At 38.8% G+C, this 22,399-nt stretch overlaps 1 protein-coding gene across 5 annotated transcripts in view; it reads left to right on the plus strand.

The window, feature by feature from the left end:
- tdrp.L (testis development related protein L homeolog) overlaps nt 1–22,399 on the plus strand; it is a 69,735-nt gene that overhangs the window by 42,337 nt on the left and 4,999 nt on the right. For 3 of the 5 annotated variants that reach the window (XM_041562283.1, XM_018262067.2, NM_001095454.1), the window contains 1 exon segment: nt 4,979–5,029. The exons of the other annotated variants lie outside the window; for them this stretch is intronic. In XM_041562283.1, coding sequence (XP_041418217.1) covers nt 4,979–5,029 — 51 coding nt within the window. 5 annotated transcript variants of the gene reach the window in all.

Raw genomic sequence — 22,399 nt, forward strand, 5'->3', positions numbered from 1 at the left:
GCCCCTAACGTTTTACTTACCCCTCACGGGTTCACAGGTGCCATCTTCAGCTGCTTCAATAATCTTCGTAAAGAGACCAGTCCTTTGACAATTTTCGTGAGTTTTGGCTCATGTGCGGTTGCCATGAAGCAGATTGCTCCAACTGCACATGCGCCGCCACGCCGGTCTCATTCTGAAGATTTGTGAAGAGAAGAAGATGGCGCCCGTGAACTCTGATACCTGAATCTGCACCGAGGGGTAAGTAAAACCTTATTGGCATTTGCCCTGGATAACACTGGGGGGGAGGGGGGGGGTCTATGTAGAACGTTCGGGTTGAATTCTCCTTTAAGCTTCAGGTTGTTTTTAAAGTCAATGTCTGGGACATGGACACCTCAGACTTCCGGTAAACTGATAGCACAAACTGTAGTTATACCCAGAGAGAGAAACTAGATAGGCTATGAGGGGTTACCAGATGTCTGGTCATGCCACAATATAGTAACAACAAAGGTGTTTCCTGGCAACCTCCTTTCACAGCTCTGTCTAGGGATGTCAAAAAGGTGTCATCCATCAGGACTCCATTGAAGCCTGTCTTCATCAAAATAATTGAATTAACCCTGTAAATGCAAGGATGCTAAGCAGAGGAGGTAGAAAAAGCTCTTGGCACTTAGGGGCATATTTGCTAAAGGGCAAACGTGTTAATTGTTCACCAAAACGAAAATTTGACATAGCATCGCCAAGGAGTTTACTACAAGTTTTGGCAAATTCAGTTAGCACTGGTGATCATTCTCTGGTCATCAGCAAACATTCTTTTCACCAGGTGACATTTTTTCAAGAGCAGAACTGTGAGCCATGTACTTTATACTATTACTGACCAGGCATCGCACCCTCAAACTTTTACTGCACCCTTAAAGGAGAACCAAACCCTTAATTATAAAAACCCCTACCTTACATAGACCCCCCCCCTTGCTCCCCCCCAGCCTAGCTGTTACCTTTGGTAAATGCCATATTGGCGCATGCACAGTTGGAGCAGTCTTTGGGGTTTTGACCATTGAGCATGTGCGAAATTGATGAAAATTGCTGAAGCACCGGAAGAAGACGCAAAGATTCTGGAATGCTGGAAGATGGCACCCGTGAGCTCCGCTGAATCTGCAAAGAGAGGTTACTAAAGAGTTAGGGGCATTTACCGAAGGTAACAACTAGGCTGGGGGCGCAGGGAGGGGGGTCTATGTAGGGTTGGGGGGTAGGGGTTTTTATAATTAAGGGTTTGGTTCTCCTTTAAAGGTGGCTGAATGAATGTGACCTGCCTGCATGGTTCTCAGATGCAACTTGCTCTCTATTTTGTGGTCCCACCAATAGATAATGCATTTCCTTGATTTTACATTTTCCTGGAATTTACACCATTGTCTCATAGCTCCTGTCTCAGCTGTATAGCTGCACGGGGGAGGAGGGACTCCCAAAGGCAGCAGAAAGTTCACCAATTCATTGTGGCCAGATTAGCTCCCAGCTGTTCACTCAAGGTTAAATTAGTGCAGTCCAATCAGCACATAGTAATTTATCACACCGCAGGCTGCTTGTGTGGGAGAATGATTTATTAAAGAGAGTCATGTTGACCCCTTTAAAGGTCCAAACCCTCCGTAAAAGAAGCATTGTCATGTGTATGGAAAGGTGATGTATGTTCTCCCCAGCGGCTTGGTAGAAAGATGTTCATTAAAATATTGCATGCAAGAGGAAGGTTTCATTTTGTTTTTGCTCTGTGAAATAATTGATGAGATGCTTACTACCGTATTTATTATTTTGTATTATTATTTATTTATTTAGTGCCAGCTTATTCCACAGTCGTTTACAGAAACGATGCATCATTAATGGACTGGATAATAGAAGTTAATGAGATCAGTGCTAAGCTGGTGGTTGCTTTGGTTTAAAATATAAGACACAATGATATATTGACCTTGTCATTTTATAATGTACACTGTATAATACATGTGCAGACTGACACCCTATATATTCATTTCAAGGGATTTTAATTTTGCTGCTGGTTAAAAATATCTATTTGACTTTAACTGATGAGAAGCCACTGCAATTCGATAGCTTTTGTGGGGGGGAAAAAAATCAAGAGAAATGGAAGTGTGCAATTCCCCTAGCCAAAAAGAGAAAAATTAGCCACAGTGCTGTCATGCCACTGCATGTAACTATTATTTTGTCTCTATAACCTATATTTCCTCATGATTCTCCGGCTGCACTTACTGGATGATAATAAAAGGTGCAAAGTTGTCCTAGGTCTAGTAACCCATAGCAACCATTTGAATGTTGTGTTACAAGCATCTGTCCAGTAAACGTTTCTTGCTAATGGGTTGGTATGGGTTGCTAGACCAGCAATTATTACATTATCCTATTAGTCATTTGATGTGTCTTGGTAAATGGTAGTTAAGGAGTAGAAAAATTCCTTATCAGGAAAAATAAGGGTTATCTGCTGTGATGTCCTTCAGCTTTTTCTGAACTATTACTGACAAAGGCTTTCTGTAATTAAATTGGCAGGACAGCAACTGTTGGAAGTCTGGAATTTGGCCATTCCAGGACTTCTACTCCACGTGAGGCTAGAAGGATTATATGGTGACTTCATACATACTTTTATCCCATATCAGACTTCAGCTGTAGTTTTAAAGATTTGCAGTTAGAGCTAGCAATTTAGTCAGATCCACTTGCCTAAGAATACAAGATTAAAGGATTGGGTGATTATGCTTACCTGACTGCAGCAGATGTCTTGCTATTTACTGTGAATAAGAATGGCAAATCTGGACTCCGTCCAACTAATTAAAGAGCAAATTAATTCTGATTAGCATTACCGATTCTGTGATAAATACCTAGGTTTAGCAACAAGAATGGGCTCACTTTCTCACATATGTTATAAAATAAGTAATATGGTCACTTGTGTGACAAGAAAGATTCCAATTGTTTGTTATCATGGGGTGCCACCTCAACTCACCTAGGTAATGACCGAGCCTTCCCATTATCGATGCACTAGATCATAAAATATATTAACTCTGTGTTAAGCTGGCCATAGATGTTGAGATTTTTAAAAGATCCGATCCTCATAGTGAGACCACGATTTTCTCGGAACGATCGTACGAACGTACGAATTGACCATCAACTAAAAAGACCAATTTGCCAGGAAAACAAGCTGCCTGCTTCTCCCTGCAAACATAGATAGATTGCACTGGGACCGACAAAGATTTTTTGACCTGGCCGATTAATTTCCTGACAGATGTCGGACGAAAAATCTTAAGATGTACGATCGTTCTTATCCCACTAACCGCACGATAATTTCGAAGGATTGGTCGGACTTCCCTAAAATCGGTCGTTCGGCAAGAAGAATCGTCGCGTCTATGGGGAGCTTAAGTCCCTGTATTGTGACACATTAGAAAATATTGGAGGTTATAGAATAGTGATCCCTAACCAGTGGCTCGTGAGCAACATGTTTTACCTTTTTGAATTCTGGGCTCGAAGTCATGCTTAAGTTGCATAAAAACCATGTGTACTGCCAAACAGCCTCCTGTAGACTGCCAGTCCATATATGGGCTACCAATAGCCAACCACAGACCACATTTTGCACCCACAGAAATGTTTTGCATACTTGTGTTGCTCTCCAACTGTTTTTTACATTTGAATGTGGCTCACAGGTAAAAAGGGTTGGGGAACCTGTTCTAGAAAATACAGTCCCAAGCACAATATTGGTTTGAACTGTAGAATATCTTTAGCGAGAAGGGGGATTACTACTGAAAATGAGTGGGAGTCACTTTTTCTGATGAGTGAATTGTTTTGGGGCAGGATGGACTAGCCTGAAGTTGAACCCCGAAAGGAATATTTCTTAATAGCAAATCCAAAATGTAGATCTTGTGATTAATTAGGGACCCCAGCTGTGTTCATACATTCCAAGATGCCCCTTTCTGGACTGATGGTTGCAGTACTGCAGAGTAAGGTAATTCAGAGTGATTTCTAATGACTTGACCAAGTTGTATAAGCTAGCTGCTCACAAGATGTTTCTGCTTTTGATCCAAATCATTGCATGGCAATAGAAGTTGAGTCACTTGAACCTCTCGATGATCCCATGCATATGCCAGTGGTAATGGTTGTCTGTTAAAAAAAGTTTTTTCTATATTTAGATTTTCATTGTTCAAAATAGTTCATGGAGGGATGCCAAACAAGGGGAAGCTCCCAGCATACCAGATCACAAGGGGCTGAACTGCTTAGTTTGTGAACACGCACAACCTGTATAATGTACTGTGGCATCTTACTGCCTGTTGTAGTAGTTTAAAGCTTAGTGGAAGAGTATATCATAATTAGGTTGTGTGATAATATACTTTGACCACATTTAAACAGACCGTTTCCATTTTAAAATACACACTTCCTCTGGCTAGCCAGAAATATAAGACAACAAAATAAAAAGTTACTTACTACCAAGTTAAAAAAAAAAATAGATTGAATCTAATACTATCAAAATATATATTCATATTAAAAATCTTTTACCATTTGACCCTTTAAGCTATGTAAATGTATTACATTAGAGCATTATTTTGTTTTCTAAAACTGTACATTTTTGTTCTGAACCTTGTCTCTAAAAAGTCAATGGAAAGCAGAAAAGACAGTTATCCAAAAGTGCCAGGAGAGTTGTTCTCAGGAATCTAAGCCGAGGGCAACATTTCTGTGTAAGGAAAATCCATTTTGTCTTTAATTCTCTAATAATGCATACAAGAGCTTACACAGTAATGTCTTGGCTGTGTATGTCACTTCCCCACACACTCCAATAGAGATCTGAGATGAAGTGCAGTGATAACCTTCTGCTGAGTAATAGGATCCAGCCCAGAGAATGCTGGGTACTGTACTTTGTTGCCAGCTGTAACGGGGCCTCATCTTTCACTAGAGGTAGCAGGTGACTATTAATCAGCTGAACTGGGATAAAGTTTGCTCTACTCATTTTTCTTTTTGTTCTTATTTTTTTAAGGAACTACAGAGTTTAAAGACAAGTTTCTCTAGCATGAAAGGGCAAGTTACAGTAAGTCATTTATGAATCATCTTCATGCATGTTGTATATAATGTGTGGAATAATGTATCCGTATCCCCAACTGTAAAAAATAAGAAAATATATGGCAGAGGGCCACAGGCCTTTTTTTAGGATACCCAAGTTTCATCAAGTCATATACAGGCCCGGATTTGTGGAAAGGCCACCTAGGCCCAGGCCTAGGGTGGCAGGATTTTAGGGGGGCGGCATGCTGCCCAACCACACCCACATTGGTTCAAAAACACAGGTGATGCACAGTAGATACAATCTCCATGAAAATTTGCACGAATAAAGGGGAGGGGACAGGGGCGACGAACGGCAGTGGGCCTAGGGGCGCCTGCAATGTAAATCCGGCCCTGGTCATATAAGATGCAAGTGACATCACTAAACAGAAATTAGAACTGATGACATCACTAAGCATTGTTTAGAAACATATACAGTATTTCATTGGATATTCATGGCTTCTGTGTGTGTGTGTGTGTGTATATATGCACACACATAAATACAGTATAATTTCTTTATTTGTGTGTGTATTAAAGCAAATATCCTAACATTTAAACTGATAAGAACAAAATATAACAAATAGAAAACATGTATGTTGGTTTTCATTTAGTGACATGGCCACACAGGAAAATCTGCCTCCCATCCACTTGGATTGGCCCTTATAGATTTTAAACCTTTTAGTGTCTTCTGCTAACAACAGTGTGTGGCATCTGCAGAGCACATCTCCCTGTTGCCTGTGAGAAAACATGTTTGCTGGTACATAACAAAAATGCTCAGATTATTTAAAATTAAACTGTATTTGCCACCCTAAAATGAAACTACAGTTCTGCTAAATCAAGAATTTAAAAAATGTCTGAATGTTCTTTATATTGAGCGTGTGTCCATGCTGCTAAACTGTTTCTTTTCATTTCGAGCTCTTGCAGAAGAATGTTACCTTTATGAAATACCATCATAGAGGCCACTGCTAAAACAGAGTACGATTGAAGCATTTATGTGCAGCTATGCTGGACTTCGTTCATCTAGTGAGATATAGCTTGTGTTAAATGGTAGAGCAAGTATGTTTCAAAAGGTAAAATTCACATTGAAAAAGCATCTGCTCTGGATAAGAAATTTTTCATGTTGTTTTTTTTTAAAAGTTTCTTAACATTCCATAGCAAACAGAGCAAGCCATGCTTTTTGTGTACTGTAAGCAACTCTAGTAATTCAAATACTGGTTCATTCAACAAATGCCACAATAACTTCAGTGCACAATAACACCACTGTAATATGTTTGAGAATAAAGAAGACTGTAGAATAATTAAGAATGGGGTGTACAAACTTTACCTACAGTATTTACTGGCAGATTTATTAAGGTTCGAGTTGTGTTCTCCATAAAGTTATTTTAGAGTCAAAAATCAATTTTTTTTTTCTTTCAAAAGATTTTTTTTTATCTATTATACCCCAAAGCTGGAAATCGCTTGAATCCGAAAATACTCTAGCTAAAACCTGGTGAAGTCACATAGAAGTCAATGGCAGAGGTCCCTTAAACAATTTGAAGATGGCCTTCATGATGATCATGTTTTTTTCAGAGGGTTTCGTCCAAAAACTTCTGCCCAAAACTCGGTCAATTCGAGTTTATAGGGTTGTTAACCCCCAAAATTGCTGATTTAGTTTTTTTCCATTCAAGTTTTTCTTAAATTAGAAACCATTCAAGTTGTGAGTTCACTTGAGGCATAAAAAAGCTCTCATATCTCTAAAATTCAACCTTTGAGAAATAACCCCCTTATAGTTTACTTAATAGAAGTTATTGCATTTGGGTGTGCCATCTCCAGTATTATCCAACAATGTAACCTTCCTGCAGTGCACCAGCAGCATTGTATTTCAATTAATAATAACCATTGTTTTAAAAAATCTGTAGAAGTGTCCAGAAATGGGATATGGAGATGTATGTGAACAGTGCTGACCAACTCGTCACCAGCTGGAGTAGATTGTGATCTACTTTTTGGGCATCCCTCTTCTAGGTTACAGATTAAATTTGCATTAAAAAATCAAAAGGACTACCGATTACATCTGTTGAAAATTAAAAACACGTATTAAGGATAACTTGCCCTTCAAACATAGCATCTTAAATGAACAATCGTAGGCAACCTGTCTCTTCGCAATGATTCTCCAAGGACTGCCGAGCATGCAACACAGCTGAGTGAGAGGCTACTAGTATTTTCTTCCTTTGTATCTTGTCATATTCTGAAGAGCCTTAGGACACATATACACAAGTGGGTCTACATTCATAGGATCTTAAAATGTGTTACTAGAGAGTAGGGATGCACCGAATCCAGGATTCGGTTCGGGATTCGGCCTTTTCCAGCAGGATTCGGATTCGGCCGATATCCTTCTGCCCAGACGAACCGAATCCAAACCCTAATTTGCATATGCAAATTAGGGGTGGGGTTGGAAATTGTGTGACTTTTCATCACAAAACAAGGAATTAAAAATGTTTTCCCCTTCCCACCCCTAATTTTGTACATGCAAATTAGGGTTCGGTATTCGGCCGAATCTTTCACAAAGGATTCGGGGGTTGGCCCGAATCCAAAATAGTGGATTCGGTGCATCCCTACTAGAGAGGCATGTGGTGCATGGTATACAGTCAATAAAACTACTTTAGCTGCAACTAATGCGCTTGGGTGTTGTTGGATATGTGAAGGCATGGTTAATGCACTGTGTGTATATTCCCTTCCAGACGTTTAGCTCCTGCCTTGTAGGGCTTAAAATCCTATGTCGCTTTTTATGTACACTAATGCAACACACATACCCACGCAATTAGGTCAATTTAATCAGTAGCCAGTTGACTTGCTAGTAAGTTTTCGGAATGTTGTTTTTGGGGCCTGAGGCAAGGTTCTTGTCTTGCGTCAACATAGAAGTGCCACTGCCTAAACAGGCGTTATGCAGTGGATCGGTGCTTTGCGAGGCATTAGTTAAAATTGCAGTGCAAAAGCCCCAAGCACTGTGCTCAATGACACGACAAAAGCTTACATGTAATTAAATGAATCTTCATAATGATGAAAGCCCTAGGTCCCATCTTCCAATATCAGTTGAGTAACATTAATCAAAAAAGGCCTGGATCTGGGTGCACAAACCTGCAGAGTAACAGCTTGACAGTTGACACCAGATCCTTGACATATGCACACTTATTCTCAGTTATATTTGCAGCCATAAATTACAGCCTTATACAGCAGATTGGGAATTATTAATCCAAGTCTGATTATCAATAGTTTGACTAGCAGAGGACAAATGCCAAGCTGTATCTGCGCTAATAAATAATGTGAGTTTCTGGCTGATGTGAAGGCTGGGTGTTGTTAAATAAAACGTAGCTTAAAGATATTTTTTCCAAGAAAATTCCATTCTCTGACAAATATTAGAATTAAGCGTAATCTGAAAATAAATAGAAGATAAACTTGAGAAGCACAGCAGTGCAGTGGTTAGCTCTGTTGCCTTGCACAACTCAAGTTCTTCTTTGATTCCTGGTACTGTCTGCAAGGAGTTTGTATATTCTTCCTATACTTGCAAAGCTTCCCTTACGTTATTTCTGACACACACACAGAATATGTTGTTGCTATACATAAAGAATAAGTATAAGAATAATAAAATAAAAATGCTTTTATAGATAACATAAAACCATTCATTAATCTGTTTTTTATGTATGCATTACATACAAACAATTGCTGTTTGCCACAATTTTCGTTTTGGTATTACAGTGTAAAATAAAACCTATTTGTTTAAATTCAATTCATTTTTCTTATAATTTTATATATTATATATACATTTTAGTGGTGTTATAGGTTTTTGAAACCACAAGTTTTAGAGAATTTTTTTTTAAAAAAAAAACATCTAATTGTAAGCGAAAAAATGTGATTTGTGAAAAAAATAGAAATCTGAATGTTAGTAAACAGGCCCCTTCGAGAAGTTTATTTTAAAAAAAACTCAAATTTTTAGAGAAAAATACAATTCCTGTAAAAGAAAAAAAAAAAAAAGGAAACCCGAATATTAGTAAATAGGCCCCATAATGTTCTTTTTTGATGGAGGATAAATCCAACTGAAGTGGAAAATTGTTATATTCCTTCATCATAAGGACTGGTTTATGTAAAGTTATACGCTGCACCTTTCTAAAGAAGCATCTAATCTGAAGTATGTTTATATTTCCAAGAATATCTTCCAGCTGAACATTTTTCCTACTAAATTAAATATTCTAGTTTTTAAAGGGGAATTGCCATAGCTAATTTAAATCACCCACATGGTATGATGTAAAATGGTTTATTAGCCTAACATTTTCCCTGCTGGAAACTGCTCAGTCATGCTGTTTGGCAGGTGGAATTAGTTTATTAATCCCAAGGGTCTAATTTACTAATATCAGTGCAGTAACCAATGACACCAAGACCTTTGCTTTTATTTTTTAACTTATACAGGTATGGGACCTGGGGGTTTCTGGATAACAGATCTTTCTGTAATTTGGATCTTCATACCTCTACGTCTACTAGAATATCATGTAAACTTTAAATAAATAAGGATGCGTCAAATAAGGATTAATAATATCTTGGTAGGGATCAAGTACAAGGTACAGTTTTATTATTACAGAAAAAAAGGGAAATTGTTTTTAAATCTTTTGATTATTTGGATAAAATAAAGTCTTCTGGGAGATAGCTTTTCTGTAATTCAGAGTTCTCTGGAAAATGGGTTTCCGGATAATGGATCCCTTACCTGTGCTGGTTGATTTGACACCCATATTAGTATTTAAATCTGGCTGAGCAATACTAATCAGGCCAACAACTGTACTGTGTACTATGTTAACTAATCCTGTAGTTAGTTTGCAGCAGAAGAAAAGTATTCAGTTGAGAGAGCACACAACTGCTGCAATTTTAACATCTGATTTATGAATGATTGTGCCTCTGCTGTGTGCAGTAGTAGCGATTAAGCTTGCACTCGTGTTTTCTTACTTCATATAACCTGAACCCAAGGTACAGTTGTTCATAAAGCAACCCTTTAGTCGAAGTGAACTTCCCTGCTAATATTTATCAACATTTATACTGTTTATATATTTCTGCAGTTTTTTCCCCATATACCTATTGAAATACTGCACTCAGCAGTAATAAAATGATATGAACCTAATGCTCCACAATAGTAAAATGGAAACTGTTTTAAAATGAAAAAAATGTGAGATATCTATTGTTTTTATACTTTCACAAATCAGATTCTTTTGAGAAAAGTGCATTCTGTGGTAATGTATTCCTTGTGGGGGCTGCATCTGGTCATTAGGCCCAAAATGCTGTTCCATTGTACTTGCACTTATGAAAATTGTACACTATTAATAATATTTAGATAGTTTAACGTTTATTTTTGTGGCATGTTGAAGGGAACTTGGAGTCACATTCCTTATACAATAATCAGTGTGTTCCACATCTGCATCCGGTGCTTCCTTGCCCGTCTGAAGGAAGCGGTGTACATTGTCTTTGCCTTTTGCAACTGTTCCAAGTTATAAGTGGCCATTAATGACTGTGTCTGTATAAACACATGGGGTGTTGGGCTGTATAATAAGTGCTTTAAGTTGTCAAGTTGCCCATTCCAAGAACTGTATTTTATGCTATTTATTTATATAAATGTTTCTACACATTTGGAATGCTCAAGAACAATGCTGGCAGGAAGAACGTCAACTCACTATATCTGGACCAACTGTAGTAAAAATATGCTGATATTTATGAAGACCTGTTCTAGTGAAGTCTGTCATTGGAACAGTGTGTGCAGTGTGTACACAGGACTCTGTACGCCATACCCGATCATGTTCATCATAGCACCATTATTCTGAGGGATGTGCAGAAGTAATGATTTAGTTAAGATTAGGGATGCACCGAATCCACTATTTTGGATTCGGCAGAACCCTGAATCCTTAGCGAAAGATTCGTCCGAATATCGAATCCTAATTTGCATATGCAAACTAGGGGTTGGAAGGGGAAAAGATTTTTTACTTTCCTGTTTTGTGACAAAAAGTCACGCCATTTCCCTTCTCACCCCTAATTTGCATATTCAAATTAGGATTCGGTTCGGCCGGGCAGAAGGGTTCAGCTGAATCCTGATGAAAAAGGCCGAATCTTGGCTGAATCCCGAACCGAATCCTGGATTTGGTGCATCCCTAGTTAAGATGCCTTGTTGGTTTCAGAACCTGGACTAACATTTCTGCCATTTATTTTTTCTACACAGCGGTAATGGTTTTGCTGGCACCATGATGGAATTCTCCTTGCCACTTGCTCAACTGCAATTCTTTTCAAACTGAACTGCAGCTTGTTTCCCTTTTGGGTCTGCTGTTTGATTAAACTGGGGCCACTTAAAGGAACAGTAGCACCAAAAGAAATGGCAGTATAATGTACTGTTGTACATTGGTACAACTCATGTGTATGCTTCAGAAAGACTACTATAGTTTATATAAAGAAGCTGCTGTGTAGCCATGGGGACAGCCATTCAAGCACAGGATACACAATAGATAACAGATATGTTCTGAAGAATCCTATTGTATACAACAGAGCTTATCTGTTATCTGCTGTGTATCCTGTGCCTTTTCTCCTTTTTCAGCTTGAATGGCTGCCCCAATGGCTACACAGCAGCTTGTTTATATAAACTATAGTTGTCTTTCTGAAGCAAACACACAGCTGTTACCAGTGCATTATAATTTCATTACTTAAAGACACATACTTTTGGTGTTACTATTCCTTTAAAGGGGTGGTTCACCATTAAGGTAACTTTTATTATGTAATAGAACAGCCACTTCTAAGCAACTTTTCAATTGGTTTTGATTATTTCTTTTTTTATAGGTTTATAGTTTTTTGCCTTTTTCTTCTTCTGACTCTTTGCACCTTTCCAATGGGCGTTGCTGACTCCCTTCTAAAAAAAACAAATGCTCTGTAAGGCTACAAATTTATTGTTATTGTTACTTTTTAATACTGATCCTTCTATTCAGGCCCTCTCCTATTCACATTCCGGTCTCTTGTTCAAATCAATGCATGGTTGCTAGCGTAATGTGGACCATAGTTACCAGATTGCTTAAGATGTAAATTGAAGAGCTGCTGAATAAAAAACATAACTCAAAAACCTTCAATAATAAAAAATGAAAACAAATTGCAAATTGTCTCGGAATATCTCTACATTAAACTAAAAGTTATCTCAAAGGTGAGCAGCTTGAGTCTTTTAAGGAAAGTGACATCCATCAGCATGTAAGGTAGTGGCACATTATATACAAACAATTTGGGTAGTTACCTGGTTCCCAAGTCTCAGGGGTTGCCCAAAGCCTAAATCTCTGCATTCTAATACAACCCAGTATTGCACTGTTTAGTCAGACAGGAACAAGACCTGTTCTTTGATAGTTGAATTTCCTTCTCTTCTGTGCATCAGCTGGTCTTAGTTTTCCTCCCATTTAAAATGTGCTTAGGATGCCACTATCCACTACCTCTTACTGTGTAATGTGCATGGAGTGCCAGGACCTTCTGAAAGTAATATATCATTTCGTTTGGTTGCAAATGTCTACTGCCACTCATATAAAATGAACTTGGGGTACGTGATTGGTTGCCAAAGTTTACTAAACAGATGCAAATGCACCCGATTTGTGAACATGTGCAATTTTGCCCATTTTGACACAACGGGTGTGATTTTGGCAGGTGCAACTCCAGTCTGGCTGCAATTATGCTGTTTTGTGAGTAATGAACATATTTAAAAAATTGTAGGGATGCACCGATCCAGGATTCGGTTGGGGATTCGCCAGGATTCGGATTAATTTGCATATGTAAATTAGGGGGCGGGTAGGGAAATCGCGTGACTTCATCACAAAATAACTTTTTTTTTCCACGTTTTCCTTTCCTGCCCCTAATTTGCATATGCAAATTCGGATTCAGTTCAGCATTCAGTTGAATCTTTCACCAAGGATTCGGCCGAATCCCAAATAGTGGATTCGGTGCATCCCTAGAAAATTGCCCTCTGCTTACTGCCCTGCGTTTATATATTTATATATGCCCCTTCTGTTATAGTGAAATTTAAACCGTATTACACCAGAAAATACAGCTGGAAAATGTTTTTTAAAACCTATATTCATAGTATTATCAAAGAGGACCTAACAAAATGATAGAACACAAACGACCGCCTGCTCCCAAGCCTTACACACAAACGATTGGATCAGCCATATATCTGTGAAAGATCCGCTCATGTGGGGACCTCGCCAAACGAGTGGTTCTTTTCATGTATGGCCAGCTTTAGTCCTGCAAGCATCAAGGGGGCAAGAAATTATCCGCTGCATATACACAGGAGCACTGCCAGATATTTTCCCATGGCAGTTAAAAAGTGTATTATCAGGCCAAACTTTTATAACCATATCATGAAATTTTTGATATGTTGGCAAAATAAAATTAGGGTCATCTATTTCTGAAAGTTCATTAAAATATTAGTTTTAAATTTCAATAATTATGTTTATAGACTACAGCAGTATTTGCAGCACCATTTATTGCCTTTTTATCCATGGAATTGCAATGTAACAGGGCACAACTCTGATTTGAAATTCTTTTCTTTTTAGTTTAGTTATGTGTGACTTTATTACAAATGTATGACTAATCCCGTCATTCTGCCACAACCCTACCTCCCACTTTATAACCTATACCCCTGTCCTACTCACTGAGTGGCTCCCCCCAGATCTGCCCCATTTGCATCATGGTTCTGCGCAGGCCCGGACTGGCAATCTGTGGGTTCTGGCAAATGCCAGAGGGGCTGCTATAAGGTCCCATAGTAAGTCAGTATATAGTGGGCTGGTGGGGGCTGCTTGGGCCTCTATGTGGGCTGATTGGGCCTCTGTGTACCTGAAATGCCAGGGCCTATTTTAATTCTCAGTCCGGACCTGCGACTTTTACATCACTACTTCAACTACTTATGGCCCTGCACCCACTCCTTAAAGGAAAACAATACCCCCAAAATGAATACTTACGCAACAGATAGTGTATCAGATTAAGTGGCATATTAAAGAATCCTACCAAACTGGTATATATATTTAAGTAAATAAATATTGCCCTTTTACATTTCTTACCTTGAATCACTATTTCATGTTGGTCTCTGTGCTGCCTCAGAGATCACTTGACCAGAAATTTTATAACTGTAACAGGAAGAAGTGTGGAAGCAAAAGACAGAACTCTGTCTGTTAATTGGCTCGTGTGACCTAACATGTATAGTTTGTTTGTGTGCACTGTAAATCAAAGGATCCCAGGGGGCAGCCCTTTTTTATTTTTATTTTTTTAAATGGCTATTTTCTATTTTCGATTACCCAATGGCACATACTACTAAATAGTATATTATTATGAAAATGGTTTATTTACATGAAGCAGCGTTTAAGCAGAGTTGTTTATGCAATGTATTTTTATAGAGACCTACATTGTTTGAGGGGTATCGTTTTCATTTGTCAGATTATTCACCAGCCACTATAGCAGGGGTTGGCAACCCGTGGCTCTGGAGCCTCATGTGGCTCTTCATCCTGCTTGCTGCGACTCGGTCTTGCGACTTTGCCCTTCACGTCATCTATACAGCCATCGCACCTGCTGGCGGCTTTGTGAGTGTGCGACCGTGTTAGCTAACGGTTAGCCGCCAGCAGACGTCCCAGGAGTGACAGGCAAGACCGAGCCTCAGCAAGATGATTTATCATTGTCCTAACCTCGGTCACACACTCAAGACAAGAGAAGGAAGATCAGCATGGAGCTTCAGAAACGGAAGTAACATTAAACAGATGAGAACACTAGCATTAATAGGGCTATTCAGTGTTTAATTTATTTCAAAGTAGGCCTACACATGCTCACTGCACTTCTGTTTGTTGTATTCTGTTGTTGTAACAGTTAAAATTAAAAAAAGGTTAAACTTTTAAAAAGTTAATAAGCTGTGTGTTATGTTTTGCAGCTCCAGACTATTTTTCTTTAGTGGAAGAGTGGGCAAAATGGCTCTTTTGATAGTAAAGGTTGCTGACCCCTGCACTATAGTGTCTGAGAAGCGATGGAAACCCTATAGTCAGCATGTGCACTAGTGCCTTTAATTTTTTTATTCTTATTTTCAAGTGTCAAACACTGCTGTAGCCTACAATTTACAGAGTGAACCCCATAATTAAAACCTTAAAGATTGGGTTTATGCTCCCTGGAACACTTGCTCAGAACTGCCACATTGGCAGTATGGGAAATTTACATTCTCATTATGACAAGAGACCTGAAAGGCAACCCAAAAATGCACATTGTGATTTCTGATCAGAACATGCCCCATGAGGCAGGACAGGGGGTGCCATACACCTCTCTTACAACCTACTGCAAGGGGTAGAATGGAGAGGTTTTGACAGTATCAACGCTTTTTCCACCGCACGAGAGACAGAAATCATTGAAGTTGCCCAGAAACATTAGCAATTCATTGAATGCTTCAGAGAGATCACAAGAGTATCTGAACACAAGTTAAGCTTTATCGAGCACGCCAAGCTGTTTATTTAAATGACTAGATTCAAATGATTCATATATGAATTATGCAGCAGTTTGTTGCAGCAATGAACCACTGTGTTATTTCTGTTTATTCTTGTCTTGCCGTGTGCATGTCTTTACTGTTACATAAGTGTCTGTCAACTACAAAATACAGGACAATAAAATACAGGCTATAAAATTCAAGACTGTTTATGTTGGATAAAAAAGTTATTTGAGGGGATATAAATTATATAAAGCCGAGTAACATCAGAACAGCTCTCTGTTTTCTTTCTGAACTTTTCTCTCCAACTGTACAGTTACAGAAAATGACCTGTAGGAGGTGCTGTTGATACAAATTTAGTTATATTAGAAGTTAAAAAGTTAAATATCTCTGAAACTAAAAATAAAATACTGTAGATAGCTATGGTTTACATATCATTAAAGAAAGAGTTGCGTGTCTTTTGAGCAAGTAAGAAAATACAAGGCTACAAGAAGGATTTTTTTTTTACCTTGGGAGGCAAATTAGAGACATCTTTGGATGGAACCCTTTTGCCTTCCTCTGGTTGAGCTTGTTTGGTGGCATATGTTATATTTGTGTGTCATAAGTACTCATGTATACACCATATTTCATTAAAGCAGAGCCCCATTTACCTCCTACATCTCTCAGTATCTGTATGTTAATTGTATGTGTGATGTTCTTTTGTACAGCCCTGTAAATGCTTTATAAGTACAGGCAGTCCCAGGGCTACGTACGAGATGGGTCTGTAGGTTTGTTCTTAAGTTGAATGTGTATATAAGTTAAAACAAATACATTTACTTTTTAAATGCAACTGAGACAGATGTTTGTCTTAACATAGTATTTATTTTTACCTTTCTGTGCTCTGCAGTTGACAGCACATTCCAGAAGGGATTGGGGCAGGTGGTTTATTAAAGCTCAATGCTAATAAAGTCCAAGTAAACCACAATATGTTACTGTAGTAGCCTCTGCTTGTAAGTGTATTACCTGAATCCTGGGGTTTTAAGTTGCAGTACTAAAATGTCATGTTTGCCATGCGTAACTCACATATAATTTGAGACATTGTTTTAGTATAGCTAGGGTTTCTTTCTTTGTTTCCTCAAATAGTCCAGAAGGGAGATGGAACAAGGACGTTGAGGGGTAGCTGGTGATGCGGCTATGATGTGGCAGCCAGTGATTGGCTGAATTCTGCGTCACTCAGGGCAGAGTCCTGTCGGGGATTCAATATAGACAGGCAGTTTTGAACCAGACGGCCTGTTCAAAAATTGGGACCGTTTTGGTTCAAAACGGGGCAGGTGGCAACCCTAAGGATGACTAAAGGAAGGGAAATAATGTCAGGCAGTTCACAGCACATTTCACAATGACTTCTATTTCACAATAAATCAGGCATGTCCAAAGTCAGTCCCGAGGGCCAAATGCGGCCCGTTTTCAAATTTACACCGGCCCTCAGCCTCCATCACAAAATTGATAATGCGGCCCGCCAGCATAGTGCAATCAGGAATCACGTAGTAGTAATATTTGGGCACATTAGTGAAATGATCTGCCACTATACTGCTGCCTGTGTGCTGAAGGTGTTAGCAATAGACAAGTACAGGCACATAGTGATGCGCCGATCTCGCAGTACGTCTGTTGCTGACTATTGATGCAATAGACGTACTGATGTGCCAGCTACAGCTATGCGATTCCTTGTTAAATGAGTTAAATGATGTTAATAGTTCAAAGAATGTCAGGCTGAATGGTCAGCCCCCACACTTTCACCTCACCAAATCTAGCCCTCGTGGCAAAAAGTTTGGACACCCCTTCAATAGATGAATTTGTTTTGTAAAATAAGTGACCCGCTGAGGTTGGTGTCATTTAGCTATCTTCTTGCCTAATGTACAGGGATGTATTTACTCTTCTTTGGGCCCTGAGCTGTGCCTTCTCCTTTCCCACCCCAACTCCAGTCATGCTACCATTTCGCCTCCATCCATGACTCTGTTTTCCCCAGGAATCATGGGCACTGGTAGGCCTTATGGTGAAGGACGTGCGGTGCATTCACAATGTCACTGACTTTGTATAAAGTTAATCACAAGCCTCAAAGTTACATGGAGCTGATAGGTATGGTCATCTAGTGAAAGAGTAGCTCAGCATGCTGCAGGCAATTTCTTCAGCCAATGTCTTTCAAAGCCCTTTATCAGGAGGCAAACACATACAGAGACACATCTAGACTGTTTTGATCATTGGGGATTTTACAAACCGTTTTATTGCAACTGACTGAGCCCTTTTAATATTGAAATGAGATGACATTCCTGTGATTAATTCACTATTCAAATAGCATTTAGCAGCCGTCATTTATTTTTGCCAGGAGACCAATCTACTGGGGAACGCAGAGCAAATAAGAAACCGTGCATATTTCTCGCTAATTTTGCCATTAAATACACATTTGGTGATAGGTACTGATGATGTTCATATGAAACGGCCACAGGGATATGCGCTCCAGCAACTGCTAAACGTTTCCTGCCCCAGGGAGTAAGAGAAATACATTTAGCTTGGTTGTGTCGCTATTGAGGCTTGGCAGGAATGTGCGTGCAGTTCGCAGGCATGAAAACACACACACTGCTTTTTCAGTATATGCTCACATCCCCTAATTTGAGTGTATAGAGGTTCAGTACCTTCTGTAAACAAACACTGATCAAGGTCTGTGCATTCTGTAGCTTGCTGTTACACAAAGTATTATTCAGTTTAAAGAGCTCTTTGTAAATATGTCTACAGGTATGAGACAAGTTACTTTCACATCTAAAGCTAATACTAAAGCTTCTAATCTATAGAATTCTCTAATTGTAGTAGACTCCAGCTCACAAACAAATTGCCAATTACATATTTGGCACAGGACATGTAATGTGACTACTCAAAATTAAAGGGCCACTATATCTTCTTTTTTATTGTGCCTATGGAATTGTTATTGGCTAAATGTGTCTTTTCCGTTTCTTTATGTCACCAAGCTTCTATCTGCACATTATTGCCTTAGCCTTGCATAAGCAACCATTGTCTGACTAACAGGCTTACCATGATCTTCTTTATCACCTTCAACAAGTGTACAATGATTGGGGTTGACACATGGCCAGTATTTCACAGGCCTAGCCAGTAAAATAACAGCCAAGGCCAGGGCTGCTAATGCAAATTGACCATCAATGTATTTGTCTGTAAATTTCTTACCTGTCTTTCTGCCCCCCGCCCACAATTAATCTCATCTCTGCCTCCTCTCCCCTGCCATTGTGTCTCCGCACCAGGCTGCCATCTGACTAATGCTTTACTAGCCTAACCAGTAAATCACCAACTATAGCTGGGGCCGGTATTAAAAATTTTTGTTTCAGCCGTGTAATTGCCAGTAAAGCCTCCCTGTATTTGCCCATTCCCTACACACTGATGTCACCAATCAGCCTAATCCCTGCCCACATAACTTTGGCGATCAGTTCATCTGAAAGGTTGCAATCCTGCTCCCTGATCATCTCACCAAATTTCCACAGATGAGCCCACATTCCTTTACTATACTGTCCTGCCACCCTAAGGTCCCATCCCCTGCCCTATCAATGTGGTGGGAATTATTCTTCAAGAAAGGTGGCAACACTAGCTATGATGTAGGAGGGGAGTGGTAGTGTGGTATGTTATGTCCAGCCAAACAGAACAGTAAATGGCAATCTCAATAACAGGCAACACTTATCATATTTGATACTTGATGTTTAGGCACGTACTCATTCTAGATGAAGAGCCCCTGTTAGTAGAGTGCAGGCCTTATCAATACCATTGCCCACTGCTTTTAGGAAGAAAGGGAAAACACAGATTTTAATACTGGTTAATATATATACCATTAATGAATAACCAATATTCTGTGTGATTTAAGGAATTATGGATGCAGTTTTCAAATGTATTAAAAGGTTCTTCTTCTTCTTCAATTCTCCTGCAGCTCCCTCTCTTCCCTGGATGTTTGGCTTAACATCACCATACAGTATAAACATGAAAGATAGGAATTCACTACATAAATCAAACTGTGGCTTGAATTAAAGTGAAAGGAGCCTTAACAATACATGCGAGTGTCGTTCCTATTCTTTTATATTTATCATGGGTATAGTTTACATGCTTACTTATCTCTGTATTTGATTAAACGTGTCATATACCGGATATATTCTATACTGTCACTTTTAACATGAGAGGTTAAAATAGGTCTATTAACATGTTATTAACTGATACTAAGATAAAATACAATGTTGGCATCTGCCCTTTACTTTACAAAGGGACACGAAAACTAGACATAACGCAACCAATACAATAAAAAGAACAAGATGCATTTCTTGTGTATAGTGCTCTCCAAACAGTTTTTTTAAACTAAAGAAATTTTTTTGGAATGTGAGATTTTCTCTTTGTAATATGTTATAACTTTTGATTGTGTAATCATATATGATTTTTGCATTTCAGCATAATAAACAAGTACATTTTTTACTTAATTTTCTTAATTAGTTTGCTAACAAATGAAGCTGTACATTTAGCTCTGCACTCTGAACTGCTTTGCATGTTTATCTCAGGGGGCAAATATACCATTTGAATATTCTGCACCACAACAGACATACAAGTAGCCCATTCACTCCAATATACTTGGATTTATTTTATTGTGTGAAAAAGGTCTTTCACTGAAAGATCAGCGCAATAAGAGGCCAATTCTCCACTTCTGCCATTCTTGTTAGGTATCAGAAAAATAACTGGGAACAATCACATGATTTGCAGCTGTGACTGCTCTTGAGAAGTCTGTGGGAAAACTGGTATCATTTTTTTTTTTCTTGGGAAGGATATTCGAATTATCGGCCATCAAAACATTTCATTTCTGAGAATTGTTTCAGGGTACATTTGCCTAAGACAGTTACTTATGATTTGTTTCAAAAATTACATCCACAGAAATGTAACTTATAGCAGCCTTTAAGCAGTGGTTTCAAATGACCTTCCCCATACGCTGTAGGGGGTTTTCCCTATCACAATCATCTAAAAATATATGTTCAGAGGGCCATTCGCTTGGATTGATGGTCAACTTATTTATCTGTAATTGGTTATACCGAATAGCTTGGTTACTGTGTGTGATTGATAAAAAAAAATGTAAATGCATATTAATATAATATATAATAGCAATATTAGTGATAATCTGACTAATGAGCCCCAGTTATCTACTACAGCCTGTAGATGATATTTCAGTTTTGCTTGGCAGTGGAAAAATAACTTTCACACAGTTTACTACAAGCATATAGATCAGGAGTACCCATTCTTTAATAATGCGAGGTCAACTTTAATTATGTTGGCCCATTATGATTAGGGCTGCACTGAATCCACTATTTTGGATCTGACTGAACCCCCGAATCCTTTGTGAAAGATTCTGCCGAATACCAAACCGAAACCGAACGGTGGAAAGGGGGTAAAAATTTACTTACTTGTTTTGTGGCGAAAAGTCATGTAATTTCCCTCCCCACTCCTAATTTGCATATGCGGATTCGGTTCGACTGTGCAGAAGGATTAGGCCGAATACTGCTGAAAAAGGCCAAATCCCGAACCGAATCCTGGATTCGGTGTATCCCTAATTATGATCTACATCCATAAAAGCATTCTTTTCCATGGAGAATATTACTTAAATATTATATGATAGAGTTTATATTGCTTATGTAACAGAATAAATATCTGAATGAAAAGAATGAAACAGAACATTAATTTAGTCAACCTGTTTGTTGGCAGTGTATTGACTTATCACCAACTAAAGGTCTACTGGTAGATCCTGATCTACCTTTTGGACACCCCTGATCTAGATCATCAGCCCATATGTCAACTGTTATAACCAAAAATGTGGCATATTTAACACACTGTAAAGAGGAGAGCCATCCAAGAGGAAGTTAAAAATTGATAATCCGCTAAAAGGACAACAGAAAGGAGTTGTCAAGGAGAAGAAAGAATGGAAAGTGAGACTAAAAAGGAGGGATGATATGAAAGGGAACAGAAGGAGAAGGAATGAAAGCTGGGAAGATTTTTCTACTAATAAATGTTTTCTTTGATATAATGAAAACAGGGGTATAGGCCTTCCAATGTCCTTAGCCACCTCTCCCCCCTTTGCACGCAGGTTAATAATGACAAAACACCAGCGCCAATGCATTCGCGGTGCTTCGATTTCCGAAGTTGCCTCACGAGGAAACCTCTGGCGACTTCAGAAATCGAATCGCCGCAAGTGCATTGGCGCTGGCGTTTTGTCATTATAGCAGGTGGAAGGCAGTTCGGGGAGATTGTCGCCCCGCAGAAGAGGCGATTAATCTCCAGGCGACTTAATCTCCCCAAATCTGCCCATGTACTTTTGAACCCTTAACAGACAGAAAACTGAAAATAGTGGGATTGTAAAGGGTGAGCTTAGAGTATCAGACCAGCTAGTCCCAGCACTGACTGAAACCTGGCCAGAGTGTCTCTATCATAGGGTTCCTTGGTCACTTTCTATATCTGTCTTTCTTAAATCAGCTTTACAACCCAAAATGTGGTTTAGAATATGTTCCTTATATTAATGACAATTTTCTATTATATGAAGACACTTTATATTGATAAAAGCAACTGTAACATGAGGAACCATTTATGAGTCACCCTCATACTTACAGTTAAATAGAGTTGGCTTTGCATGCCTGTGCATTGACATCACAATCTAAGAATATTTGCCTTCATTCTCTAAGTCATTATATCTTTCCCTCTGACTTCCATGCTAACATTGATCTAACGCTAACAAGATGAATTCCCTGGATTTTAATATATGGCCTTAACTCTTTTTAAAACTTTAAGTGCCATAAAACAAATCTAAATCCTGGCAAAAAAACTTTTTTT

This window comes from Xenopus laevis, chromosome 5L (assembly GCF_017654675.1).
Source record: "Xenopus laevis strain J_2021 chromosome 5L, Xenopus_laevis_v10.1, whole genome shotgun sequence".
Classification (NCBI taxonomy): domain Eukaryota; kingdom Metazoa; phylum Chordata; class Amphibia; order Anura; family Pipidae; genus Xenopus; species Xenopus laevis.